The 27,809-nt window shown below is 54.2% G+C and overlaps 10 protein-coding genes across 10 annotated transcripts; 4 read left to right on the plus strand and 6 right to left on the minus strand.

Moving 5' to 3' along the window:
- Window positions 1-1,456: 1,456 nt before the first annotated feature.
- Window positions 1,457-2,299, minus strand: EI97DRAFT_376255 (uncharacterized protein; the record flags this gene model as incomplete). Its single annotated transcript, XM_033795544.1, has 1 exon — window positions 1,457-2,299. One exon carries the CDS (start codon window positions 2,297-2,299, stop codon window positions 1,457-1,459), a length of 843 nt encoding a protein of 280 aa, XP_033654333.1.
- A 3,071-nt stretch (window positions 2,300-5,370) lies between these two features.
- Window positions 5,371-5,869, plus strand: EI97DRAFT_442164 (uncharacterized protein; the record flags this gene model as incomplete). The annotated part of the gene is made up of 2 exons (XM_033799746.1): window positions 5,371-5,659; window positions 5,709-5,869. 2 exons carry the CDS (start codon window positions 5,371-5,373, stop codon window positions 5,867-5,869), a joined length of 450 nt encoding a protein of 149 aa, XP_033654334.1.
- A 606-nt stretch (window positions 5,870-6,475) lies between these two features.
- On the plus strand, window positions 6,476-8,735 carry EI97DRAFT_442165 (FAD/NAD(P)-binding domain-containing protein; the record flags this gene model as incomplete). Its single annotated transcript, XM_033799747.1, has 4 exons — window positions 6,476-6,666; window positions 6,698-6,708; window positions 6,768-7,253; window positions 7,306-8,735. The coding sequence occupies 4 exons, from the start codon at window positions 6,476-6,478 to the stop codon at window positions 8,733-8,735; spliced, it is 2,118 nt and encodes a 705-aa protein (XP_033654335.1).
- A 954-nt stretch (window positions 8,736-9,689) lies between these two features.
- EI97DRAFT_321776 (PQ-loop-domain-containing protein) lies at window positions 9,690-11,743 on the plus strand. Its single transcript, XM_033794696.1, has one exon. It carries the CDS (start codon window positions 9,992-9,994, stop codon window positions 11,597-11,599), a length of 1,608 nt encoding a protein of 535 aa, XP_033654336.1. The 5' UTR covers window positions 9,690-9,991; the 3' UTR covers window positions 11,600-11,743.
- Window positions 11,744-12,396: 653 nt separating this feature from the next.
- EI97DRAFT_490285 (uncharacterized protein) lies at window positions 12,397-14,557 on the minus strand (the record flags this gene model as incomplete). Its single annotated transcript, XM_033802237.1, has 3 exons — window positions 12,397-13,744; window positions 13,797-14,076; window positions 14,129-14,557. 3 exons carry the CDS (start codon window positions 14,555-14,557, stop codon window positions 12,555-12,557), a joined length of 1,899 nt encoding a protein of 632 aa, XP_033654337.1. The 3' UTR covers window positions 12,397-12,554.
- Window positions 14,558-14,836: 279 nt separating this feature from the next.
- Window positions 14,837-15,592, minus strand: EI97DRAFT_321716 (uncharacterized protein). Its single transcript, XM_033794695.1, has one exon. It carries the CDS (start codon window positions 15,482-15,484, stop codon window positions 15,089-15,091), a length of 396 nt encoding a protein of 131 aa, XP_033654338.1. The 5' UTR covers window positions 15,485-15,592; the 3' UTR covers window positions 14,837-15,088.
- Window positions 15,593-21,649: 6,057 nt separating this feature from the next.
- Window positions 21,650-22,563, plus strand: EI97DRAFT_321837 (uncharacterized protein). Its single transcript, XM_033794697.1, has 2 exons — window positions 21,650-21,699; window positions 21,861-22,563. Exon 2 carries the CDS (start codon window positions 22,008-22,010, stop codon window positions 22,443-22,445), a length of 438 nt encoding a protein of 145 aa, XP_033654339.1. The 5' UTR covers window positions 21,650-21,699; window positions 21,861-22,007; the 3' UTR covers window positions 22,446-22,563.
- On the minus strand, window positions 22,439-24,011 carry EI97DRAFT_433031 (ribosomal protein L15). The gene is made up of 3 exons (XM_033798299.1): window positions 23,668-24,011; window positions 23,393-23,549; window positions 22,439-23,341 (listed from the first exon to the last, which is right to left on the minus strand). The coding sequence occupies exons 1-3, from the start codon at window positions 23,991-23,993 to the stop codon at window positions 22,814-22,816; spliced, it is 1,011 nt and encodes a 336-aa protein (XP_033654340.1). The 5' UTR covers window positions 23,994-24,011; the 3' UTR covers window positions 22,439-22,813.
- A 359-nt stretch (window positions 24,012-24,370) lies between these two features.
- Window positions 24,371-25,127, minus strand: EI97DRAFT_433033 (uncharacterized protein). The gene has a single exon (XM_033798300.1). The coding sequence runs from the start codon at window positions 24,916-24,918 to the stop codon at window positions 24,586-24,588; it is 333 nt and encodes a 110-aa protein (XP_033654341.1). The 5' UTR covers window positions 24,919-25,127; the 3' UTR covers window positions 24,371-24,585.
- A 741-nt stretch (window positions 25,128-25,868) lies between these two features.
- On the minus strand, window positions 25,869-27,333 carry EI97DRAFT_458137 (uncharacterized protein; the record flags this gene model as incomplete). The annotated part of the gene is made up of 3 exons (XM_033800883.1): window positions 25,869-26,997; window positions 27,060-27,208; window positions 27,292-27,333. The coding sequence occupies 3 exons, from the start codon at window positions 27,331-27,333 to the stop codon at window positions 25,869-25,871; spliced, it is 1,320 nt and encodes a 439-aa protein (XP_033654342.1).
- Window positions 27,334-27,809: the final 476 nt, after the last annotated feature.

A 27,809-nucleotide genomic window follows, 5' to 3' on the forward strand; every position in this document is an offset into this window, starting at 1 on the left:
GACTGTATTGGTACCACGTGCTGCGAGGAGTTGGTTGGCCATATCTCTAACAGTGCTGTACCGGGGCGGAAATCCTCGTGAATCTAGATCGAGAATACACTCAAGAATAACGGATTCTTCGATCTTTGTGAGCTTCTTTGAATTAGGTGTGCAGTCACATCGTGAAGGGATTCCAGCACATCGTCGACGAAGGGTAGTTTCAGGAGCACCGTATGCCCTTGCAGCTGGTTTAACCTTTTGAAATTGGCCTTGTGCAATAGCAGATTAGGCAAGGAATACTCGACTCTCATTTAAAAGTAATTGGGAGGAAGTTGGTTGATCCATCGCATGTTGAAGGTAGTAACGCGTGTGGTCACGCGATGCGCGCCGCTCGCTTGTCCGCGCCGCTCGCTTGTCAAGTACGTTATTAACTAGTAGAAACTATAAAATACCTAATAACTATAATTTATATTATATATACAAGTAAATACTTAAATTAAAAGCTAGCTACTTAGTAAAAAATATATTACTATACTTATATAAGTTAGTTAAGATCTATTATAAATGTATTACTTGTCTATAGCTACTAGAATATCTTTAGAGAAACTAGACAAAAAAAAATTAAACTACATATAATTAAAAAATAGTTTAAAATAAAAAGAATTCCATAGCATTTTCTTACTACAGCTGCAAATTAGAGCAAAACAACATGTGCGGCGTGGCGAGATGTTTCGACTACATACATCCTTGCACGGGTGACGGACCGAGTACTCTTCTCACCGCATAGCACCTGGTTGATACTACCAAAGGCCAGGGGGTTGAACAAGACAGGAAGGGTAATCAAGGTTAATGCTGGCCATTCTCCATTCATCAGCATGCCTAAATGGATTGCACAAGGTCTGATCGAAGAGGTTACATGTTGATTACCTAGACAAATCTTGACAAATGGTGTGGGTTTCCTGTGTGAGGCATCCTCAACTTGGCTTTTCTTCAATATGGCCCCACTCCTAAACCGTTGGCGGGAGATTGTGGGACTACGAGTTATAGAGACCGCCTGCTTTAGACCCAGGCTATCCAAAACCGAACGTGATTCTCCAAGTATTCCGCGTTGACCATTCGTTCCGGTTCGAAATCGATCTGCCACGTCTCATAGACTTGATTTCCAGCAGGATCGACTTCCCCATCCCGCACTATGGGCATCGTTGGTCTGTTTAAGATGCCAATGAACCCATCCTTCAGATCCGAAATGGGAATTCGTGCACCGTTGAGGAGGCAGCTCTTACTTGTTAAGCTGCAATCCTCCGATGGCAAAGTTGGACGGTGCTAGAGCAACGCATTCAATAGTATGTAGACCGAACCGCGCATAGGGAGCGTACGAGGGTGGCTTCCGCAAGACGTCGATGGACCATCTCCAGGTACAGAGGCAAAACGCGCCCACCTTCAGAATTCGGATAGGACTCCGCAACAGGTAATAGATTCATAGTCCCAAAACTTCAGCAAACACGTCTCCCAACCCAACCTTGTCAAACAACGCCCGCACCTCGCCCATCTCACCTCGGTTTCCCCTGTGGCCGCCCTTTGATATGTCGCCTGTAACTTCGCGCATATCATCAAAGACCCTTTTGACGTCTGGGCCGTCTTCTCTAAACCGCTCTGAAATCTTCTTTTGATGCGACGGCACATCTGACCAGCTCCTTGTCTTGATCTCGGACATGTATGCATCGATGTCTTCGGGGTGGCCTTCAAGACACAATATACCAGGTTTACCAGCGAGGACGACTCCAGTGAGCTTGTAGCTAGACGCCCAGTTCACCATGTCGTCACGCTTGGAACGTGTGGAGAGAGATTGGAGATAAAACCAGACGCGTACTAGGCCCCGGTTTGGGGAGTGACTTTGCTGTCTTCTCGATGGAGAAGCCGAGGTTGGGGGACCGGAGAGATAGAGGCTGCATTCTTGCTTCAGATAATCGACTGTTTCAAGCACGGCGTCAGGACTGCCGCTTGGCATCCGTTGTACCAGCTCGGAATGAGCTTTGCGGCTCATCCATGTTGGGCAGCGAAATAGGACAATTGGCGGTGGCGGCTCCTCGAGATCCTCGTTCTGTTCATGCGTAAGGCTGTCTGGACGTGATAACGGCAGTTGGATGTGCAGTTGGAATGCATGTTCCGGATCCACGGTAACGTTCAGGGTGAAGTCCAATGATGTGGGTAATTTCGGTGGCTGCGATAAAGAGGGGTATTTTTCTATGTACTGTCGAAGTTGTTGTATGCATCCGTGCTTGTAGCTACTCTGTTCAACCTCACCAGGAAGGCTGAACATGGAATGGAGCAAATCCAGAGTCAACAGTTGCTGCTCGAGCTGAGGAGGCGGCAGTGGTCGGAGGTTAGTGGAGGCCTGCATTTCACACTCGCATTTTCTTATCATCGTTGTCGAGAAAGAGAGAGCGCGTGAGTGTCAGCACGAAGCGTGGAATAAGACACCAATGGATTTTGGATGCAGAGACGTTTCCAACAAAGTCCAAGTCGAAATTATGCTCAGGGTTTGGGAACTGATCGAAAACGCCTGAGTTGAAAAGCGTTGGGAATTCAACAACGCACGGGCCATGATGCACTAAGGAAACCCTGGGAAATTGAGCGTTATTGAGGCACTCTGCTTCGACGAGAAACTCACCCGCGCCCTACGATCCCGGTATCGGGCGCGTTGCCGTCCTACGAAAGCCCACGGTCGCGACTACTCCGCTTCGACAATACATTTCTCAAATTCAGCGGAGAGGAGGTGAGATATCCCCATGTAGGCGAGGGCTCATTCATGCGCGAACGAACCTGTACTGTACACAGCGTTTGAAAGGCCAGCTGAGAAACAGGCCTCATGACATAGGGCACAAGTTCAGACACTCCGGCTCCACCAAAATGGGCTTTGCAAAAGCATTGAGTTACGACGGAGTCATTCCCCGAGGGCACGATATTAGGTCTTAGGTGAGGGTGCTGCTTGTTGTGCGTTCAGTCCTGAAACTCCGTTGGACAGCCATGGTTCTTTCAGCAGCTCCTTAGGCGTCTTCCTGTCACTCGGTTTATACTGAAGCATAGCTCGCAGAAACGCCTCAAACTGTTCGTAGTCATGTGTTGTCATAGAGGGGTTCCTAGTCTGTGCCAGAAGAGCTCGCCAATGAGCAGGGATATAGCTGCTTGATGTGCAATAACTGGCCTGAAAAGCAAATTTAGAACCGGTACAGGTGAGCTGATTTCTGCTCTTACCATTCTCATCAAAATACTTGCTCGAAAATTCGCCTCTCTTCCGCAAAGACGGCGGAACTGGACCAAACAGCTCAATCATCTGAGCTATCTGGTCTTCTTCGGCTGTCCAGACATCTTTCGGACCGGGTCTACCTCGGAACAGTACTCGTCCCTGAAGGAGTTCGTACATCTGCTTCTCATAAGTAGACGAGCTCAAGCCAGTCTGGGGAGACGTACAACGCAAGCGAAACCCCACACGTCAACACTATTGTCCCATGGAGCACCAAGAAAAACCTCTGGAGCACGAAGGGACGGTGGTTGGATCCAGTCGGTCAGGTGTTTTGTCCTTCCAGGAAGCTGTACGCAATGAATGAATCAAGTGCCTTGAAGATGAAAGAAAGGGAATTGAGAGATATTGGCACATACCAACGCCGAAGTCAGTAATTCTGATGTTCAGCTCCGGTAAGTCGGATACTGAATCAGTCACTATTGGCCGCGATATCAGGAAGAGTTATCTAGGCGGTCGTTGGTGCGTCGTTCCAATTTAACAAGATGACTCCGAACGGCTTCTTCTACATCCGGAATCTCGATTAGGATGTTATCCGGCTTGATATCTGCCGAATGCTGTTAGATGACAGTTCGAGATGAGCCAATGCCATACCTGTGTGAATGATTCCACAAGAGCCGTGAAGCCAGTCAAGCGCATGCAGAAGCTGTTCGGCAATTCGTCGTCCCAAGTGCACAGGCAGCTGTTTATTTGGACAACGTTGTTGCACATTCAAAACACTTTGCCCCATGAGCTGTAGAACAAGACAGAGATGGTTTCCATTCGGACCCTTGTGAACGAAGCTGTCCAAAAGATGGACAACGTGTTTGTAGCCCGGATGCCGAGGATCGGTGCGACCTATGTGCTTGAGGATGTCGAGTTCGTAGACTGGATTCGAGCTCCCATACGAATCCGCGGTCAAAACCTTTTGCGCGACATAGTTGGGTGATTGAGAACTGGTTTGATCATTGTTATGAGCTATGGGAACAACTGGCGAGAACTTACGTCAAGTCTTTGGCCAGCCAGAGGGTCGAGTAAACACCATAACCGAGTTTTGAAATAATCTGGTACCTGTCATTGGAGACCTCACCTAGATGAACCGGATGGTAGCCACCGGGACGGTACTCTCCTGGATTTTCTTCGGACTTCACAGAAGACGAGTTGCAAGGTGTATGTAAATGGCGAGGAATCAACCAAGCGAATGATGAACGAATGGTGTCCATTCTTGGACTGCGATGTCGAGGTGCCACATGAGTCTGCAGGCGTGACAGGCGTTGACGGGATCGCAATATGTGTTGCCTAGTAGTCAATGACCACATTTCTGGTCGTCTGAATTCAGGGTAACGCCATCGGCGGTTGAAGCTCGTTCTGGTGTTGTTTCTTGGTGGCATCCGGACCATTATTGAGTTGTTGTCATCGTCCTCCTCACCTCCCGGCTCGCTTCGTCGCGATCGACACAGGGGTCCCTCCTTCGGGTTAGCTGCGACATGCTCTCTTCATTGTCTCCCACGACTCCTTGCCATACCCCGTACTCTGTTCGACAATGATTCAAATCCACTTGGAGCAAGTCACTCGCCACCGTTCACCTCAGTAACCGCCATAGTTCAGGGTTCTTCGATGAAACATCAATGCAACTCACGAAAGTCCGAAACCCCTCCAGTGACAGTTTCAGCATCGACCTATCCCTTATGCGATTGCTCCGCGCCCCTATAATTCAAACATGCGGCGAAGACTGGTTCGATGGGAAGACTTGTTGTACCGAACCACCCGTTCCGGAACCTGCCAGGAGAAGTTGGGAGAGGTTCGGCGGCTGTGACTGCGCAAGGCTGTCTCAAATGACGCCTTCCCACGACGCGACGATGAAGGGGCAACACTCTGCGTCATGATGGAAGCGATAACGAAATAACGGGAGGTGCGCTTCGCATGCGAGCTGGGTACAAGTATCCTGTCCCGTCCTGTACGGAGGACTTCGCTCCTCATCACAGCTTCTCAGTTCCTACTTTCGCTTCTTGCTCCGGCATCTTACATTCTTTCGAGTCTGGTCACTCTTTTTGTTTCAATTCTGCATTCAGCATTTCAAATACCCGTGCCAATTCCAGATACCAGTCACCATGAAGACCGCTGTTATCCTTGCTTCCGTCTTTTCCCTCGCCCTGGCCGGCCCCATCCACACCCGGCAGAACAACCTCCAGACCTTCTCAGGCGCGCTTGGTGGCATCGAAGCTACCCCCATTGTCGACTCGGGCAACCCGAACCGCCCGTTCCAAGTGAAGGGTGACACCTTTGTGAACTTGGCTGCCGCGCTGCAGAGGTCCTGCGACCAGCAGTTCAATGCATGCGCAAATGCGGCGAACGGTGGAGATCAAAGTCTGAGCGTTTCGGATTGCCAGGCCCAGAAGGGTGAGTTCTGTGTATGACGTGAACAATGCAAAAGCTGATAGGTATCAAGACCAGTGCAGTGCGGCTAGCAATGGCAACAACGGAAATGGGAACCAGGGCCAGAACCAAAACCAGAACCAGAACCAGAACCAGGATCAAGGCCAGAATCAGAACGGCGGAAACGCAGGGAATGTCTGCAGGAGGAAGACCAAGAGGAACAACAAGCAGTGAGAGGACGACTTTGCTGGACTCTATAGGGATTGGATGCTAGTCTACGTCCGGCACTACAAATAGACAATTTCTCCAATAAGGATATAGAAGCATTCATTATTGTATTTGGACGAGAACAAGCAAACGTACGGCGGCTTTCCACACGTCCAATTAAACAACCGCTGCAATTCCTCTGCAGGTAGAGTTACCTACCTGGCGCAAGTCAAATAGCTACGACGTAATAATGCTACAGGTAGAGTTTTGTTCTGGTTCTTACGATGGTAAATAGTGGTGCGCTATGAAGCTAACGATTGCAAGACCTGCTACAGTATATTGTTGCGCCTGCTGGCGGTTTGATTGGACAGAGGAATGGATTCGATTGATTAGTTCGACGACCCGACGCTGTCAGGCAGAATAAGGGAAGCCGTGGACTAGTAAGAAGTACGATTTAGGCATGCCGGTTGTACTGCAGGGAAAAAAAACGTCCGATCTGGATGTGCAGCCTCGCTATGAAGGATTTCCACCTTCACCCACCGGCCTACGGGTCGTTGGAAGGCCCAAGCTCTACAGAGCCTTTTTAGCACCCGCTGGCGGATCAGCAAACTTCTCGGCCCGCCTGAATTCGCCATGGGCGTAGGTAGTAGGAGGCGTGTGGTGCAGCCTCTGTTGCGTGGTGCTAATATGAGATGGAAACCGAGTCGGGCTGGGGAGCGTAGGGACCGCCTGCCGGCAGAGCACAGCCAAACGAAGAGAAAAGCAAAGAAAATAGAGCGTGCCAATGGCAACAATAATAATAACGCGTGGGATGTTGTTGTGTCGTAAATAATAATAAGTAACTTAATGCTCAAGCCTAATAATAAGTGAGGTTCGAGTGCACGGAACCTTGTCCCCTGGCGAGGCTTATCTTTCGTCATCGAAGGAAAAAAAAGTGATCCGTCTCTCCTCGACCCAACCACCATCACCGGCCACCACTCTCCCATCACCGTCCCCATTCGTGTCCTTCTCCCTCAGCTCGACGTCCTTGCGGCCTTCCACAGCCCAATGGCCCCCAACATGCGGCCCCTCGCCACCTCGGGAAGTCTTCTCTCGCAGCAGCTCTCACAAGCAGGACGCCGGTCCTATGCCACATCGCGGCCAGCTTTGCTCACCAGCAGGGCTCGCTGGGCTGCGCGGCCCACATTCCACCAAATAACTCTACGGCAATCAATTAGGCGGCAGTCAACTGAGGCTGGCCCACCGCCTCCGGCTCCCAAGAGGCGGTTCAGAGTATTGCGCTGGACATGGCGCCTCACATACATGTCGGCCCTCGCAGGGTTGGGATACATGGGCTATGGCATCTGGGAGATGCGGAACCCAGAAGACCAGCCTGAGCCGGACCCGAACAAGAAGACGTTGGTCATTCTCGGTGGGTGCTCTTTCGCTGACTTGCCCTGAGCCGAGTACTGACTCATTCTCAGGAACCGGCTGGGGATCCGTATCGCTGCTAAAGAAGCTCGACACCGAGAACTACAACGTCATCGTCGTGTCGCCGCGCAACTACTTCCTCTTCACCCCGCTGCTCCCGTCATGCACAACCGGCACCATCGAGCACCGCTCCATCATGGAGCCGATCCGCAACTTCCTGAGGCACAAGAAGGCTGCAGTCAAGTTCTACGAGGCCGAGGCGACCAAGATCGACTACGAGAAGAAGGTGGTTTACATCAATGATCAATCCGAAATCAAGGGAGACATCTCCGCGACCGAGGTGCCCTTTGACATGTTGGTTGTGGGCGTGGGTGCTGAGAACGCGACGTTCGGTGAGTTACGTGCCCTCCCCATTTCAATCAAGCTAACAATTTCAGGCATCCCCGGAGTGCGCGAGCACGGCCTTTTCTTGAAGGAGGTGGGCGATGCGCAGCGCATCCGTAACCGCATCATGGACTGCTGCGAAACGGCCACCTTCAAGGACCAGGATCCCGAGGAAGTCAAGCGCCTGCTACACATGGTGGTAGTCGGAGGTGGCCCCACGGGCGTCGAGTTCGCTGGCGAGCTGCAGGACTTCTTCAACTCGGACCTGAAGAAGTGGATTCCCGAGATCAAGGATCACTTCCATGTCACCCTGGTCGAGGCACTGCCCAACGTGCTGCCCATGTTCTCCAAGCAGCTGATCGACTACACCGAGAGGACGTTCAAGGAGGAGACGATCACAATCCGTACCAAGACCATGGTCAAGAATGTGACGGAGAAGTACATTGAAGCCGAATCGACGGGCCCGGATGGCAAGAAGCAGACTGAGCGTCTCCCTTACGGCCTTCTCGTGTGGGCGACCGGCAACGCCGTCCGGCCCGTCGTCAAGGACCTTATGGAGCAGATCCCGGCGCAGAAGGACTCGCGCCGCGGCCTCGCCGTCAACGAGTACCTCGTGGTCAAGGGCACCGAGAACGTCTGGGCTGTGGGCGACTGCGCCGTCGCCAACTACGCCCCCACGGCCCAGGTCGCGGCTCAAGAAGGCGCGTTCCTTGCCCGCATGTTCAACAACATGGCCAAGACGGAGGCCATCGAGGCGCAGCTAGCCCAGCTCTCGGAAGCTCAGGAGAAGGCGCCTAACCAGGAAGCGCGCGAGAAGGTTTTCCAGGAGATCAAGGAGCTGCACAAGAGGCTGCGTCGGGTCAAGCAGATTGGGCCCTTCCAGTACTCGCACCAGGGCTCGCTCGCATACATTGGGTCGGACAAGGCGGTGGCCGACATCACGTGGTACGCGGGCAACCTGGCGACTGGCGGCACCATTACCTACTTCTTCTGGCGGAGCGCGTACCTGAGCATGTGCTTCAGCACGAGGAACCGCGTGCTGGTCGCCGTGGACTGGCTCAAGGCGAAAGTCTTTGGCCGCGATGTGTCGAGAGTGTAAACGAACCCCGGGCTCTGGAATTCCCGTTGTCGCAAAAGTCGTTCTAGCGGTGCCCCATCTGCATATACCTTCACGCGAGCTCTGGTATCAAATCGCCTGGAGCAATTCTCACGTATTTGCTGCGATGTAATAATTCTGTGTAATTTGAGTTGGTGTAACCTGGGTTGGTCTGGGTTCGATTCACTCCGCTGAACATGGCGTTTCTTTCCGGCGAGCAAGAGGTTATAGAGCCTTGGTTTCCATTTGTCCGTAGAAGTGAGGGTGCTTTGGGTAGCAGCTTTGGGTAGCATGTAGAGTCCAGGGGGAAAGTCGCATTTAATAATTCCATGTCCAAGACGATACCTCCGCACCGTCTTCATACAAGTAAACATATTTATCCCCTGGAAATGCCGAGGCCTGGCGCTGATTAGTGGCGGGGAACATTCACATCTCCCCCCCACCAAACCAGCGCCCAGATAAGCAGTTGTCGGTCCCCTTATCGCTTCCCAACGCCCAAGGCCAGTCACGCAGCCCTCCAGCATGCCAGAGATAGCGGCAAGCGGGCGCGCGCGACTGGCCTCCTTTGTGGTCATCCGCCCTGATCCTACAGTATGCGCCGAATAACCTACTAATGGTCCTGTCTCTTCTGTTCCCCTCAGATGCTTACGCTACTGACGACTCTCCCCCGTCTCCGCCGTCTCCGGTATCGCCCAGGCTGTGTTTTGTAACTGTGTCGAGTGTCTCCAGTACTTTGTCCACTTGCTCTCTTGCTTCCTGGCCGTCACGCCTCCTCTTCCGTTAACATAAGGACGTCCGAACTGGTTCAAAGGTGCCGACCTAGCCGGGCTTCCACGCATCTTCACTGGACTCCCGCAGCCTTCCCGCCCCTGGAACGACCAACACCGAGACCACAAACCAACACTCCTCGAACACGAGGAACAGGAGCTTTCAGATAGTCCATCACCGGCGAGTTCCAGCTGACAGGAGAAACCGAGTCTCCAACAAAGCGTCCGCTCGGAAACAGCTTACGACTGCGCCCCCGTGGCTGTGACTCACCGACCCGCAGCTCGACGCCTGATCGATCGCCTGCCTCTGTTCTGTTAACACGAGGAGGCTCTTGAACGCATCCCTTAAGGCATACGGCCGGGGATTGTGTTCTTGGATACTTCACATCCCCAAAAGGACACAGGCGGCAGCGGGCGTTTTATATTCAGAGAAATCCAGCGCACCGCGGCGCTGGGCCGGCCGGACGACGCCATTCCTGCGTCCATGACAACATGCCGCCCTACCTCTCTCCTCTCCACGTCGTCCAACCCTCCTTACCAGCCCACTGCGAACCCACCAACGCGTTCCTGCACCACCTCTCCGCGTCCTTTCACACGTGCGTCCCTACCAACCTCGCCCTCCTCTCCACCGTCCTCGGCACCTGCAGCATCGTCGCCTGGCTCTTCGCCCAACTCCCTCAGATATACAAGAACCATAGACTGCAATCCACGTCGGGCCTGAGCCTGTTCTTCCTCGTCGAATGGCTCCTCGGCGACGTGTCGAATCTGCTGGGCTGCGTGTTCACGGGCCAGGCGCTGTGGCAGGTCATCATCGCGGGATACTATGTCACGGTCGACTGCGTACTGGTGGCGCAGTGGATATGGTACGAGCTGCTGAAGCATGGGCGGCCGCTGAGGTCGATATGGGCAAAGGACGAGGATACACTGGGAGGAGGCGGCGGCGGTCCAGCAGTTATGCAAGAGGTATGGGACGGTTTGCGGGGTGATGATCAGGGCCAGGTCAATGACGGCGCTGGGAAGACACTCGTCGTCGTCGACACCAAAGCCATCCCCCCTAGCTCAGGACGCTACATCCCCCGCCGCTCCAACCCCATGGATGCCTTCCGGATCCCCAACTTTGCGCGCTCCCCTAAATATAGTCGAGCGTCTCCTGGAGCGACGACGAATAACACACCCCCGAACCGAACTGTACGACGGGTAGCGGGTTCTCCTCCGATGCCGTCTCCAAAGACGGTCCTATACCTCTCCATGGTACTGGCGGTTCTGTCGCATACGACAGCCGCCAGTCCCGTGAGCCCTTTCGCACCCACTTCATATCCTCGATCATCCCTTTCTTCTTCTTCCCCCGTTTCCTTGGCGGCCGCCGCTTCCAACAGCAGCAGTTCTAGTTCTACCAGACAACACACGCTCGGCACGTTCGCCTCGTGGCTTTCCACCCTCCTCTACCTCGGCTCCCGCCTCCCCCAGCTGTACAAGAACCACCTCCGTCGCTCCACGGCTGGCCTGTCCCCCACCTTGTTCGCGGCCGCCTTCTTCGGCAACCTGTTCTACGCCAGCTCGCTGGTGACGAACCCCTGCGCCTGGAACGATTTCGCGCGGGGCGCGGGACGAGGCTGGGTCGCTCTCGAGGGCAGCAACCGGGCGGAATGGGTCAAGCGGGCCTTGCCCTTCTTCCTCGGCGCGGCGGGCGTGCTAGCCATGGACGCGTGCATGGGCCTGCAGTTCTGCGTCTTCGGCGACGGGATCAAGGCGGACGACGTGGGGAGAGGCAGGTCGAGGAGGGCCGCCCCCCGGATCGCGCAGGACGAAGAGGAAGAAGTCGTCGTCGTCATTAACGACCACGGCATCCGGAAGCGGATCCACCGCCGCTGGAGGCGCGCCAGCGGCTGGATGAGGGGCTGGATGCCCAGTGTCAGCGTGGCGGGGACGCCGAGCGTGAGCCGCGCGAGCACCCCCGTGCGCAGCGGGAGTCCAGCATCGGCGAGGAGTATCGTGGGCTCTTCTGGAAGTCCGCCGGGAAGGGGGAAGGCGCTGGACGAGGCGAGGAGCTTGCTGTACGGGACGAGCCCGCGGAGTTATGGGGGAGTGGGATCGGGTTGACCAAGAACCCAAGAGGGGGATGTTATACGCTGCTTTTATGATCATGTCTTCTTGTTTTCCTAAAGCATTTTCTTTCTTTGGCTGCATCTGCACTGTGGCATTGGATCCGGCGTTGAGGTGTAGAAGCCTCCTACATGGATTGCTGGTTTCCTTTTGCATTGGCCCTCCTTTAGCATAGCATAGCATAGCATAGCATAGCATAGCATATAGGAGGTGGTGTTGGATCACGATTCTTAGGATGGATGAGCATCAAGAGGAAGACCTATAACGTAAACATGGCCGTCACGAATGACATATTGCACATCATCAATCATCACATCTTTCACCCTGATGACTTCGAAGCATCACCTCGATGTGTTCGACTCACGACATGCATGCGGTGCCCAGGAAAGGAGCAAGAGAATTTCGTTCCAGGGCTGGACAGGGTTTCGCACCCTTTTCTTCCCTCCCTTGTTTACCAGAATCACCGAATCGCTGCGTCCACCAACATCGCGTCCTCACGATAAAGCGCAGATTGGGAGGTCAAACTGCATCAACAGATTCAAAATCCACCGAGGCCCGGTGAACTCCCAGTTGGTTTCATCATTCATTCCCCTTCTCGGATGCCATCTCGCCCTCGCCGGCTGGGCATCCAGCTAGCACGCTACTGATACTCTCTCACTGGAGCCATAGGATATATACAGAGGCTCCATCTCGCGAAACCTTCTCGATGGAACACAGAACGGAAAACCCTGGAACCAGAAACGCCTAATCATGCTCATCTAGTCTGTGCAGTGGAAACAGCTGGGACAGGTCAACCAGCATGAACAAAACCCCACCCAATGCAATGCACGCTTAAACGGAAGCAGCATGAGGGTAAAAAAACATGTCAAAGGAAAAGAAAGGGCCGGAGAGGCAGGGTGTACCCACCGCCAATGCTAGTGTTGTACAAGTGTAACAGAAACACGGGAACAGCTCAAGTGCGTGGTTGAGGAAGACGCATCGAGTTGTAGTCCCACGGTCGCTCATCAAAGTAGGGTAGAGGTCCGACTCGACGTTCCGTCAAGGGCCGGCCGAGGGGCTGGTATTGCATCTGCTCGTAACCTATACCGCTTGCGGGACGCATGGCCGTCGACGGCGGCGGAACCAGCAACGTCTGCACCCCGCGGACTGGCCGGTAAGGGGATTGCCGCTGGCCGAGGAAGAAAGAGGGCGATAACTGCCTTTGGCTCGAAAACGAGGCACTCATGGGCGAGGAGCCAGCGGACATGACGTAGGGGCTGACTTGACGGAACGTAGGGCTCAGGTTGTGAGACGTCTTGCACGAAAGACAGGGCCTATCGGGCGCAACCGAGGTTGGAGGGGTTGTATAGGAAGAGGAGACATTGGTTCCGTTCGACGATGCGGCCGCAGAGGTCGGAGTAACAAACGGCTGCTTCCACTGCATTGCAGGTGGGTAGACCATGGCCATGGACCGGCTTCCCGGAGCGGGCAGCGAGAGTTCCTGCCACTGGTGCACTTGGACAGGAGGATTCTGCTGCAAACTGGGAATTGACAGGCTGGGGAGGGAAGGGAGGCGGTCTCCACGAGGTTGCTGGACCGGTTTGTGCGGGGGTACCTGCAGGGATGAGATCAGCGGTGCGTTGCTGTAGGGGACCGGTGCAAAGCCATGGGCGACTCTCTTGGCTGGAGGTTCGATGTTGTTGTCCGAGCTCCGCTTGCGGACGGGAAGTGGACCTGGATGCGATGGCTCAGGCAGGATTGAATTGATTGGGGAGGCAACCGTGGGGGTGGGCTGGGACGAGAGGGAGGGCCGGTAGTTTCCATAGGCGTTCTGGGAGCGGGATGGCGAGTAGGACATGGAATACGGTGGCATTTTTTGCTGCGTGGGAGGTGACGGAACATATTGTTGTGAAGGAGTCAGAAGCAATGGCGTTGTCGTTCCAATGGGGCTGATGGCAGTGGGTGGGGGCACCTTGGAGGCTCGGTCGTAGAAGGTGCCAAACTTTCCGAGGAGGACATGCCATTCATCCCACTGCTCCTTCGAGGTGAACAGGCTGTAGCGCATGTTGCTGAGGAATTCGACTTCCATGAGGTGCACCTCCTGAACTAGGATACCGGACACTTCGGCCCAAGTCTTGTTCGTATACGTATTATCATCAAGAACTGCGGCAAGAGGTCAGACGGCACATCAAGGGTCAGTGTCGAGGGGACTCACACTTGTTTCCCAGCATCAAAGCCACAGTGAGAAGGCGGTATTCGCTTCCGGGCATGCCCTTTACCGTCGGGTTCGCCTTCTTGAGCCTCCAAATGAACAACAGGGCCAAGATGATGACATTCTGAGCCACCTGCGTCGTGGACAATATCGTTCCCACCCATTTCCTGAACGCGGTTTTTGGGATGGCATCGGGGACGAGGGGTTGGGTCGGGTAGGGCGACGCCGAGTTCAAGACCTGCTTGAGTGTTGACGAGTTCTCAAACCAAAATAGACATGTAATCTAGGCCACTTTAGTATGGTTGTCCAACATCACGGTCTGGTTAGGAACCAACCTCGGCCGCCAATTGAGGGAGCGACTCCTGGGGAGTGCAAATCGACTCTGGGATTCGCAAATTCGGCGCAACGGTCGACTTCTTTTGCTGCTGTGCCTGGCCCTCGCCTGACCCTCGTGCAGGGTGTTGCTGGTGCCGCTGTGTCGGAGGACTATTCCGACTCGGAGGCGGGCGGACCGCTGTGACGCCGGGCAGGGGGTGGCTTCGCTCATGGAGTGGAACCTCTCTGGGTTGTTGGGTGAAGACGGCTCTTTTGGCCAGACCGCTATCGGGAGGTGTGGGGACATGGACAGCCGGTCTGAAGGCATCCGATTCATAGCCTGGTTGTATTCTCGGGAGAGGGAGCTGCATCTTGTGTCTATGCTGGTACGAGGGAGGGGCTTGGGCGGGAGAGAAGTCGAACGAGGGGAGTCGGACGGCGTGAGGCATGGGTTGGAGGGAGTCTAGGCTGCACATGAGGATGCCGTTGTCGTGTCTCCTCGCTGGGGAAGGTGAAGCCTAGGGGTGAGTGAAATGAGGGGAATGTCGTTGACGCAGACGCGGCAGGCATGGGCACGGTGAAGTGTCTCTGGGTGAAATCAGACCGCGTGTCTGGTGAGAGCGAAGGGAGCGAGGGCGTTGCTAGGACATTGACGAGGACGGAGGCGGTAGTAGTAGTAGTAGTTGTTGTTGTTGTCGCTGGCGGATGCTGAAGTTGTTGATGCTGGTCGACGAGGGATGGGGTAGCAGATACGGGGAAGGAGTCGGCACAGCAAAAAGAATGCACGGAGGATGAAAAGGGAAGGCGTGACCCTAGGGATGGCAGGAGATGGCAGGAGGAGGAAGGAAGGAACGATGAATAAAGAAGGCAGGCTCGGCCGCACGATTTGCGTCTGCGCACTTGTTGCTTGCTTGCTTGCTGTCTGTTGGGAGGTCCAAGGGTGATGAAGTGAAGTCAAAAACGGACAAGGCTATGCGGTGCTAGCCCCAGCCAGGCGTGTGGCCGCAGTGGGCTGCTGGGCTGCACACGGACTGACGGTCCATGTTGACGATTTGCGTGAATGAATGAGGGTGGAAGGCCCAAGGGGGCGACGCGGCGGGCCAGGGATGTCCAGATGTCCAGATGTGGGCAGGGGGGTTGGAGGAGGAGCGTGTCTGGCGCGTGGGCTTGGGGCGGCCGTTGGGGTTTGATGATGATGGAAAAAACCGAGATTCACACACAACAGGCGCAGACGGAAGAGACAAGGAAGAGAGTGCCCAGGTGAGTGAGGAAGGAGAGGGGCGTCCGTTAGTGCCGTTCGCGGCGGCGGCCGAGCCGGATCCTTGATCATGGATGGGGCGTGACTTGACAAAGCGCAGAAGCGATCCGTGATCCATTAGTGATCCGAGGATGATGATGAGGGATCATGATTGATGGGTTGAGGTGACCCCAAGCCTCAAGGGAGCGTGTCAGAGGCCCAACAAACCCAGAAGGGTCTCCGCCACGACTCCTCCTACCCGGCACCCACACGCCTCTCGCAGCCATGCGTGCTGAGTAACTTGGACGCAGTGTGCAGAGTGTACTACTGTGTGTAGTACGAGTAGTGTGCAGCATGCAGTTTGCAGTTGTGCCCTGTCCCGCCCCGGAGAGTGGTGAGAGTTTGCGAGGGCATGGCCACTCACACGGGCAGAGGTTCCAGGTGCCAAAAGGCAAAAAAGCAGCAAATCCTGCTCCCTCTGATGGGCTGGCTGGGGCTGGATGGCTGGGCTGGCTGGAATTGATGATGGGCCACCATCACCACCACCACGAATCCGAGACGCGCCGGCGGCGAGTGACAAGACCACCGAGACTCTGGGAGAAAGAGAATGACACACGGCGCCAACCCGGACAACCCCCTCACTGCTGACATCAACGACTTTGTGCCATGTTATTATTATCATCTTACCGTGTGATGGTGCTATCCGCGGCCCGATCATGATGGCTTCGCATGCAACAATGCCATCTAGGTATCCTCTTCGAGGGCCTGCTGGTCATCTGCGAATAATGATAATGATGGGTGCGGGACCCGGTCACTGTGACAAAAGTGCTGCTTGCCTGGTTGCTTTGCCTCAATCTCACTCATTCTCCAGAGCATGCAGCAGGGGAGCTCGCAGTGACACCGCCACCGGCAAAGAACAAAGCTCACAGCACCTGTCCCCCTTTGCCAGCTGAAAGCAGCCAGCCGCAATCCCTGGAACAAAGTGGAAGCTCGTCGTCTGGGATGAGTCTCCAGCAACGCCCGTAATCGGCCATGGCCGCTTCGTAATCGTGACGAGCAAATACGAATACCTCCATAAGATCCGAGCTAGAAAACGAAAAACCAAAAAAAAGGGAAGAAAAAGAGGAAACTGGGCCGGCCGGCTGCTGCCAGATCCTTCGGGGGCTTGTGTGATGATTTGGAAGTCTGTGAAAAGTGTGGAACCTTGCTGAACACGGGTGACCCTTGCCGGGCGTCACCCACCAAATCCGTCCTAGCGTCGTTTATTCCTTCCTCGCTCCTCTCCGTCCACCTGGGCAGTGTCTGACCAATCAGAAGCACCATCCTTTTCTTACAAGGACTCTCGAATTCATTCTCCTGATAACCATCCTCTGCTGTCTCCCAAAAGGTGTGGCATTGGAGCCCAACGACTCGTACTGCATCATTCATCTACAAAGTATAATAATCATCGACCAGACTCGGCCTGGCAGGCGAGGTTCGCTCGTCGTGCGAGCCCGTCATTCCGACCCCTCACTGTCTCCTCATCGGCGACTCTTCAAAAACCACTCACTCCACAAAAGTGTATCTAGACAAGCTCTCCCACTGGAGCTGCCGTCTTTGATAAAAAGTCCCTCGTTAGTTGTCCCAACTCTTCATCAGCTTCATCATCCTCCGCCTCACTCTCCGCCACCTCGCCAAACCGCCTCCGCAGGCTCCGCTTGATGAGCCCTGTCAAGAATAGATTGATACGCGTCTCTACGATCGACAAAGATTCAGGAAACCTTTTTCTGTTTTTGACTTCTGGAGCCTACGGCTTACGTTGCCTGCAGCGCCCCTCGGCCCTCTGCAACTGGGTGCCGGCAATAATGCTGTCCCACGATAGGTACCAGAGCACGGCGGCACTACGGTGACATGTACTGTGTAAAAGGGGCCTGGGTACGAGGGGTATCGTCCCTACGAATAATGTACCAGAATGTACTCGGTACGAAGTCGAACTAGCGCACAGCGCTGCGAAAGTGTACACGGTATGTACAGAGTACAAGTACACTGTGAACATAGCCCACCGCCAGCATACACTCCGACTTTCAGTACTCCGTAATATCGCTGCATCTATGAAGGCGTGCCCAGGTGTGCAGCCCCAGCCCGGTCTCGGTCCACCGCCATGAGGGGTGGCACTTCAATCCACAACGGGTCGCACTCCCAGCCTCAACGAAGCCCAAAACCCACCCAGTAACAGCACGCCGCAAAGCACGCTGCAAGCTACCTAGGTAGAGTGTCACTTTTGCTGCGCCGACTGAGGATGAGGGCAAGTCGACTACTCCGTAGGAGGTTCTGGGTACTACAAGTGCACAGTTTTATTGGTCGAAGGCCACACAGATTGCTGCCGGATAATGGGCAATACTTCATGCGGTCTGGCGTTGCAACCATCAAATGCCAGCGTGATTGCTTGGGTTGGCGATGCGGATCCCACACTGCGCATCCCACGTCTCCCGCTCCGCACCACCACTTGGCCTCCAGCGTCCATATTCCCCTTATCTCCGGAACGAGACCAGAACATCGGCAGCGTCATAACGGTCCCAATTCCGCCATCCATGATAATTTGTGAAAAGGACCATGACTTCCGTGAGAGACGGCTTAACCATTTTGAGTCCAGAGGCCCGTTTCGATAGGTTGATGCAGCTGTGATTTGCCGACTTTCGTCATCCACACCTGGCCTCTAGACTGCGTCATTTCGCCGTGCAAGTGGACTCTACTGTACACAGTAGCTACTTGCGCTCCCGCGGAGTGTTTGAGAGCATGTTCCTGGGAGTCACGACATGACTACATCATGACCCAGAAGTGAGTTTTGCAAGCCGCCTCAAGTCTGGGTGTTTGCCCCGCCAATCCGCCTTCTGGTGCATTGTTTTGTCGTCGCTCATTCTCTTAGTCTTGACTCTTGCCTCTCCCCCTCTTTTCCATCAAGTGCCAAAACCCCCGAAACCCTGTCCAACCCACCGCCGCTCGGTGTTGCAACCCGCAAGCTGCTGTTTCGCCCGTCGTGGCCGTGAATCAATCCTCTCTGCGCCAGCAAATTGGCCTGCTCCCCGGTGTTTGTCCGCGTGCCCCTCGGGCATCGGCTGCTTGTGGCCAATCGCAACGCGCGACTTTTATGCTTTTCAGGCTTCGCCAACGTCTGACTTGTAGGGATAGGCGTGGTGTCACTATTATCATTCTGTGTTGACGCACCTCTTACACAGTACTTAGGTCAGCGCCCAACGCCCTGGACGCCGTGCACCTAGGTACGTATGGGGCAGCGAATCGAGCGACAAATAGTACAACATCTGGTCGGATCGATGGCATATGAATGACTGAGTCAGCTTAAGAAATTTCCCTCGGGAACAAGGTATTACCTTCCAGGTTTAGTCTCTTAACCCTTAGGCACTGTAACCTACACAAACCTACCACAGTACATACAGTACAAAGTAATTACAGATGCATTCTTTTTGATTGTTGGCCTGGCGGGCTGTGGCAAGATTGCAGACGACGCAAAGCACTACCATATTTACTGTATTGCAAACCCTGCCGGGCGCCCAACAAGTCGGTGCGGTGATAAGCAAACCACTCTTCCGCGCTTCGTATCACGCAGTCCATCGGTCATGGTGTCTCACGCAGGCGAGGCGAAACCAATCAATCAATACAGTAGCACTCCGTATCCAACTTCCAAGGGCACCAGGGCAGGGGGATAGTGCCGACATGTGATGTGGTTGCAATAATGCAGGGGTCTTGCCTTTTGCTCGAGCGGTAAGGTTCAAAGTAACCAATCCTAGCAAGCGCCGTGTTCATGTAAAAATTGTACCCGATTAGGGAGGCGATCGGGTCTCTCGAGCATCCAATTAGCTCGGTTGCGGTGGAGTGTAGTGCAGGATTCCTTACACGCATCAGATGAAGTCTTTGGTAGCCCCTGCGGTGCTGACGTTTCAGGCGGGGTTATTAAGTTACTCCGTAAAACATGGGCGTGTTGATGAATCTACGATACAGCGGACTGTGTAGGTAGATGCTCCTGTCTCTGTGGCTTCGTGCCAGCAATATCGGCCGCCCGACGCCAACAAGTCCAAAGAGCCTGTTGTCGCCGCCGATGCTACTCCTTGCCCTGATCGCTAGCGATGCAAAGTGGTCAGGCCATGTCGAAGCGAAGAGTTGTGGGACGGGGAAGACTCGGCATCCGCTCTGTTCGCTGGACCAGAAGTGGGTAAGATTATTCAATCCACCGAAGAGTCATCGCGCGTTTGCGACATTTCGCTGAGGTAGACGATGTGGTTGGAGGTAATAAAGCAAGGCCACGATTCAGGACCATACCACACCACCAAGGCGAAGGCTGCACTGCAGGTACGACCTGCTGCTATTGATTACTGCAGATGCATACTGGCACAAGGAATCGTGTTCCAATGCTCGGTCGCCGGTGCAGCCATTAGTGACACACCATTCGCCTCATGAGTGGGATCGGCTTTGCAGAGGGGCGCGGGTAGTGGTAAAAGCCTTCTCCTGGTGGTAGGTATCCAGCCAAAGTGATCCGCATCACGGCCGAAGGAAGGTCGTAACCCCGACGAGAATGGATGATTTGATGCATTGTCCCTCGGCTTATCGACGTTGCATGACCCCATGTTGAGCTCGTTTGAAGTGCATCCAGGCTGACATACTCCATACAATAATCGTCTCCGTAAATCCTGCACATGGTGGCAGGCAATATCTCCAACGTTTGCTGGAGGGAAAGGAGGTAAGACGAGCCGCGCCTGGAAGGTACTGGTACACAGCATCCATCAAAAAGGAAGGCAGATCTCTGCTATAATAGTAAACGCAATTGATGATTATGGCAGGTGTTGCCTTCTCTCTCCTTGCACGAGAGAAGCAGCGCCTAACAGGTACCAGCAACGCCGAAATGGTTACAGAGTAGTCCTTGCTGTATAATAAAGTAGGCTAGTCTACAGATGGTTTTCTGCTGTTCAGAACGTGGGTGCAAAATACCCATGCGCCGGAGTCCTGCCACTCGGAACATCCGTCTATCGACCAGACATGTCCTGCATCATCCGCATACGAGACGCATGGAACGGAGCGGACAACAAGCTGACAAGAGACGCGCCTGGTCATCGTGCTGGCCTGCCATGCATGAGTGTCAGTGGCGGGTCGTTGGAACTTGGCCGAAGCAACGCAACTCCAATCTGCGTACTTCCGCATCCTGCCCAGGTGGTGCTCTCACAGGTCACGGGAGTCGATTATTGATGCAAGGGCTTTTGGGCCGTGAGAGAGAGCGAGATGGCGACGAGCGACGCCACGCGTCCGGCTTGAGCGAGGCGATGGTTTCTTTGCGCCAACGACTCATGGTGGAGAGAAGGTTGCAGACCGGCTGGAGTTTCTCCTTTCTCAACCTCCTCTCACTCAGTCAACCCCACCTTGCAAGTTGCCTCACCTCAAGCCTCTCACCACCACCATCCTGACCCAAACACACTAACAGTACTAGCTACCGTCCACGTCAATAATTCATTTGACCCCAAGCTGCATGAGGCGAAGGGAGAAGCTGTGCCGCGTCATCCTGGACCTTCGTGAAGAGTGCGACGGGGAACTTCGCACGACCTGTCTTACACCACGTCCCGCTTTCGGATAGATCATCCGTACACAGTACCTGCTCATCGGACCGTCAAAACGGACTCAACCAACTGGTAGATTGTTATTCAGAAGGACATGGCTCAGGACAGTGCAAGCCTTCAGCGGCGCAGCATATTGCCCTGCTAACTTGGCCGGAGCCGCCGTCTTCCTTGATGATCGCTCACATGTACTGTATAGGGCATCATATCACCCATAAATTCTTCGCTGCCGATAATTTCGACCCGCCGGTACACACGCAGGCTGCACTTCGTTTTCCATCGTCTCTTCATTGGCTGATCCCCATGGAAATAGTCATCTCGGTATTCCCTCCGCCTGCTCATACCGTCCATCGCGCAACAGATCGATAATGTCTATGACGAGGGACGTCATCCCGACCTCTAGTCCCCTGCGTTCCATTAATAGCGTTTGATGAGCCTCGAACAAACAGCGGGCTGCTACTAACACGTGTACTTTCGCCTCCGGCAGTGGATGGACAGGGTGGAATCATCGTGTGCTTCAGAAACCATGCTGGGTTGGACTGTTCCGCATCGAGGCCAAATCGAGCGTTACGTGTCCGGCATTCGATAAGCTTTGGCAATCACAGCTTCTTTTGGGTGAAACACATGTCTTCCTCGTCGATGAGAATGGAACACTGCAGGGCTTGAGACACCGTCAGTACACACAGCGTGTACCGGACCTCGTCGGCCTCTATACATATGCACGCTGCCTTCAGACACGACCGTCAAACATCCATCTGTATGATAACCTTCAAACCTATCTCCATCATCTCCATCGTGGCGCCCTCCACGTCCGAATCCGTACACGGAACTGAAAACACCCCTGACATATGCTTCTGTCAAAGCCGCTCCAATCGGAACATTGACAAGAAGTGAACATGTACTGAGAAATAAGAGTAGCTGTTGTTTTCCATTCGAAATTCTGGCCACCAATCCCATGAACCGCCATCACGATCTTTCCGAGAACTTCAAGTGGACGAGGAGAACTTGGGCGAACTGCCTTGAACGTTACGAACCTCGTCGTTCCCCATCATATGCGACGTTCCTATGGTTGCAACCCGTCGGATGGAAGCTGGTTCTACATGCGTTCCCACATGTGCATTTGAGCCGTCAGCCGGCCCATCACAAGCTTGCTACATTGGTTCTGCTATGCTCGTCACCTATCCAATGATCTATTTCTTCCATTACCGGATCATTGGATTAAAATTGCCGTCCATCACGATGGCGGGACGCGTACTCATTCTGACTGCTAACCACTGGAGACCCCGGAGCTCAACTGGAATAGTCACAACAAGCAACTCATCCTTTCGAACTAGCGAGTTATCGAGCTTTGATCCAGAGATTAGGAGGTGCAAAGGCCCGCGGTGTGCTTTTCCGGTCATAAGGACCATTTTCCTCCGTGTGGTTTCCGTGACAATAGGGACTTCAAGTGCCTCACAGTATAACGAGAAGGAGTTTGGTCCAGAAACGGAAAACGGTAAGTGAGGGGCCGTCTTGGTTCTGTCGGACAACCCGACTCTAATCGGATCTGATGTTATGGGGATATCCTTCACTACCGTTCTCTGACCCCTTGACAACCTGTTCGTCACAAATGCTCGCTCCGCCTACATCTCTCTTTCGAAAATAGTACACGGTACACTACAAGATTGCTTTACAAAGGGATAGAGGCTCCATGGGATGCCAGGTGACCCGCTCTCCATGTATCCACGCCTTCAAACCGCATGGCAAACAGTATGTTACCAACAGGAGGAGTATCTCTCGAACCAGGATGCTTTGGGCTGATGCTGTCATGCGTATATCACCGCAGCACAACCGCCCCGGGATCTCATTCTTCACAAACCCCCTCAAACAACCTAGAAAAGCCTATTATCTGCACTCGCCTTCGCCGCATCCCTCTTCGCCGCCTGCTTCTTCTGATCCCTCCCGGTTCCCACCGGCGGCTTGAAGAACAAGCTCGGCGACTCGCCCTCCTTCACCGTATACGCCAGATAGCCCCTGTGTGCTGGATCGCGGTAGTACTCTATATCCGTCCGACCCGTCGCGTCGGGCAGCCTGTACTTGTACGTTTCGCGCACCTTCTCCATGACGGCGCGGAGAGCCTCGTTCTTCACTTCCTCGGGGACATCGCACGCCGTGAGCGCCGCTTTGGAGTCCGCCTCCAGCGCGGACAGGATGGCCGAGTTAGCGGCCCGGGTGACGAGTTCGGGAGAACACAGGAGAGAGATGGCCGGGTGGGACTCGCCGCGGAGGACGCGCTTGATGGACGTGGGGCTGTAGAAACGTGTGGTTACGGTTCCGCCGAGGGCCTCGACGCGGGCGATGGCGGAGGCGGAGGCCCGGGAGACGATGATGTTGATTTTGGAGGTGAGGGCCTCGGCGTTCTGGTGGGCATGTTAGCTGGATAGAAGATGTTGAGAACCTCCTCCACGCACCCTGCCGAGCAGTTTGACGCCGTGCCGTTTCACGCCGTGCAGGCACCGTGATTTTGCCAATTCCTTCATGGTGATGGGTTCATTGGGGTTCAGGCGGCCCTGGTCTATCCACGACTGAATGCGGTCGAGGTTGATGGGTGACATTTCGACCTTGAATCTGCACGCTAGTTAGCAAGCTACACCTATTTCAAGAGTACCAAGCTCCTCTTTTTCCCTTATAAGCCATCCAATCGCCTTTACATTAGCCCACTCTCACAACTGAAAGCTCCACTCACGGATTGTACTTATTCCTCCCCCTCACTGGCTTCGTGATCTCCAGCGGCGTCTGTCCGCCCTGGAACCCCGCGGGCACCTTTCCGTGCGCATGCTGACCCTTCTGACCTCTTCCGGCGGTCTTCCCCTTCCCCGAAGCAGGGCCACGGCCTCGTCGAATGCGTTTGTGGTAGGCGCCTGGGTTGTCCGAGAGGGAGGAGAGGATGGATGCGTTGCGCTTCTGCGGTTGCTGCACGGTAGCCACGAGGAATTGGTGTACCGAAGCGGTCGGAAGGGAAGGCCGGAGGAGGCATGATGCGAGCCGGACGGCTCTTATGCGTGGAGGCATGGTTGTGGGGGGGGTTTGTACGGAGCGGAAGTTAGGCGTCGTTGCGGAGATGCGAGCTGCAGAAAATATGGATTATGTAAGCGCTTCGCGGTTCCCCTGCTGGCCTGGGTTTGAGAGGTGAGCGCCTTCATTCCACGTTTTCTTCGCCGCATCGTCATCGAAATCTGTTAGCCCGACACTTGAGGACACTTGTTGGCTCCTCTGATGGTTATGGAATATCTTCAGTGGAACCTATTCCTCGGTAGCAGTGTCAAGATGCAGCTTTTGAAGAGACAATGACCACCAGTTAGGGAGGGGGGCGACTGACCATCGAACAGGAATGGCACGCCGATTCCAGTTTCTCTTTAGAGGTATGGGCCAAATTCGAATAGCAGAAAGTGGGATTCACGTAATCACTGGCGATTTTGCCGAGATCTGTTAGCACTTCTTCTCTGCATTCTTTATTATTCCCTCACAAGTCTCCTAAGGTCATTTCTTGCCACATCCATTCTATGTTTATATCTCTTTTCGTTCATCTTCAGTAAAGAGTCCTACATCACTGGATCACCGGGCACTCGCCCCCCAATTCACTCACCAAACTTCAACATCCCGCTCAGGCGAGCAGCTCCTTCAACTGCCCGTACCCATCTCTGGGACAGACATCCCTCGCCGTTTTCCCCTCGATAGTCCTCAAACCCTTATCTGCGCCATGCCTCAGCAACCACTTCACGGTCCCCAATCTACCTTTCTCCGTTGCCACATGCAACGCTGTTCCGGGACCACCCACTACCTCTCCCCTCTCGAACCATTCGTTGAGGTCCGCACCTTCATCGAGCAACAGCCGACTGGATGGAAGGGGTGATGGCTGTAAAGGAGTAGAAGACTGATTAGTAGGATAGCGAGCTTGAGGTTTGGATGGTCTATGGATCCATTTCACTGGTATCATCGTCGATTCTCATACATTTGACATGCGTACAGATTGGGAAGTCCATATTCCCATAGCGATTGCAACATCATGGTCTTGAAGCCACACAATGTGGCCTCTCCCGAGCATCCTGACCATCCAACAGTATAATCAGAATTGCCATTGGGGGGAACAGAATCTATTACAATGGGGTCTGCCACTGTAGGTGTAGGGCAAGCGGCGAACAGAACCATCAGTGCGCCACTACGCAAGCAACTGTGCCCGTACAGTATTCACTTTACCTAGATTACCTGGGACAAATTTCAGAACATGCTCCCAGAAGCTAAACTTACGCCGCAGAAGCTGAACGTCCCATTTACGGCAACGAGACCAGGCTCTGTTCCCCCGGGTCTCCATGTACTCAGAGACCCAGATAGGCGAGAGCTCCGGTAAGATCTGCTAGACACCTCATTGCTCTACGCGGGATGGAGCTCGCGTGGTCCCAGGAATTATCTGCTGTTGCATTGGAGGGTGCTTGCATTTGCACCCTAAATTCCTTGATTCTCCCAGTGCGAGACTCACCCCCTGTGGGCCCCAGCATGTCACCTCACACCTACGACCCACAAAATAGGCCAACACAAGCTTGGTATGTGGTCACAAGCGGCGCCTAGGGCAGCTTGAGTATATGGGCGGAGTAGAGTGCTCACCTTTCCCAAGAAACCAGACACGAGTTTATTGACAAAGCTCCAGGTTGAATTTGATGACATTGAGGAGGTACGGAGTCTACCGTGTAGAGGCTCGTGAAAACACCAATGTCCTGGAAGACGAGGGCTTTGAGTTTCTTGGACATCGTGGCTGCCCAGTACCATTGGAAATAGAAAGGGTATCTATATACACCGCCGACCGGTCCACTGGCAATTCCATATCCCATCCCGACCCATCCAACGTCTATCCTGCTGTTCCCTGATTCATAACTCGGCGGGCACCTCGCTCTAGAGTTCATCTCGCCACGGATTCGCAAGGTTGTCCTCTTGCGGCTTCTGCACCTTCTCAAACCCTTCCTCCACTTCCATCTCATCCTCATCCCCGCCCTCTTCGTCGTCCAGCACTACTCCTCCCGTTCCCATGCCTGAAGACGCTGCTTCGCTCTCCGAATACCAGGCCGTCCCCTCGACCCACTCCACGATCGTCTCCTTCGCCGTCTCGCTCATCGTGTAGTACCCCGGGTTACTCCGCGGCTCAAACATACTCATGTGCGCCCACGTCTCCTCCGTCGCTTTGTCGTTGACCGCGGGAATGAAGAAACGCTTCAACTCTCCCTTCGGCAAGTTGCAAAACGTGCGGTCGATCCCCGCGACCTTACCCGTCCAGGGTGCGGCCTTCTTCTCGTTCTGAGCATTCACCGCATGGCCCAGCGCAGTGTACATGTTGGCGAACCCGACATGCAACTCTTCAGACAACCTCACCACGTTTGCGAGCCGTCTCCGCAGCTCCTCCGGCCGTGCTAGACTCCCCACAAACTCGAGATGCGAGGTCGCGAATGCCCATCCCTCGGAAATCTGTCCACGCTTTAGATAGGCCGCTGCTCCGCCCGCAGCTACTGCGCCCGCGGCTCCGGCAACCAACGCAGCTTTGCCGTATTTCTGCCACAAAGGCACGGTGGCCGTGCCGGAGTTCGCATCGTTGACGGCTTTTGCCGCTGTAGCTGTCGTTTGCGACGACGCGATCATCTTACTTGCACCTACAGCCGTACTAGCACCGTCAGAGCTCTTCGCGCCCCATCCAAACGCGCCGGCCAGATTATTGTACGCCGCATACGCGGAAGAGGCAGTAGCCCAGTGCTTCTCCGCGCCGTGTGCTACCACTCCCGGCGCAATGCCTAGGTACGGTGTATCGAACGCTAATATGCCATGGATATAGGGGAACATCAATGACCCAGGTTCAGAGGACTGCGAGGTCGACTGTGAATGGATCGGCTGTTCATTCACAATCGAGAGGAGTGTCTCGGCCGCAACAATGCCGCCCATAGAATGCCCAACGAGAATGGTGTGAACGGAGGGATCGACGGTGGGTGAGGGGGTCGCGTTTGCGACTTCGAGATCGATGATCTTGTTCAGAAGCCTGGAACTCACATTAGATTCCGATCTGATTGGATATGGGGAACGAGGATATGTTCAGCTCACCACTCTCGAAACCTCCCCACACATTCTCCCAAATCTCCCCGCGTCTCGTACTTTGGGTACGTCACCTCCAGCACCTTGACATTGGGGAGCGCATGTTGCAGCACTGCTTTCAGGTGGCTAGGGAAATTACCGAATGTGTCGTCGCCGCCCTGTAGAGGTAGATCAGCTACTGTTCTGCTGTATCTGTGTGACGCTGGAGTTCGCAATGAGTCGCTCTCAGATAAAAACTGACCTTGAACCCGTGAATGAAGCACAGCAACAGGGTCTTCTTCATCCTGGAGAAGACCTGGAGCTATGTTCCTGCATCTGTGCAGTGGAAGAAAGTGAGACGCGGAATCATGAATGCCAGACAGAGTCGCGCTCGGGAGCGATTACGTCGATTTCAGCCCTGCTGAAGGTCTTGGAGATGGGGAACTTCCAAGGACTTCCAAGGTTGCCGAATTGGTCAAATCTTTGCAGTATGAGAGCTACTGATGTGATCAAGTATACGCCAAGGCCTCTCAACACCATCCCGCTATCTAGACTATATCTGCTCGCGGCATCGCAATGGCAAAGGCGTAGCCAAAGTTCGATCCGCTTACAAAGGAATGTACTGCTACGTGCCTCGAAAGTATTGTTTGGCTGATTAACTCTCCAGCTGTAGACAAGCACTACGCTTCAAGGCCGTGACAACTGTTAAACCATTCGCACTCATACAAACCCTATGAAGACGATAATGCGAAAATGGGTATAGTACAGAAATAGAGCTCC

The sequence above is a fragment of the Westerdykella ornata genome (genome assembly GCF_010094085.1).
Source record: "Westerdykella ornata strain CBS 379.55 unplaced genomic scaffold EI97scaffold_9, whole genome shotgun sequence".
In the NCBI taxonomy this organism is placed as follows: Eukaryota; Fungi; Ascomycota; class Dothideomycetes; order Pleosporales; family Sporormiaceae; genus Westerdykella; species Westerdykella ornata.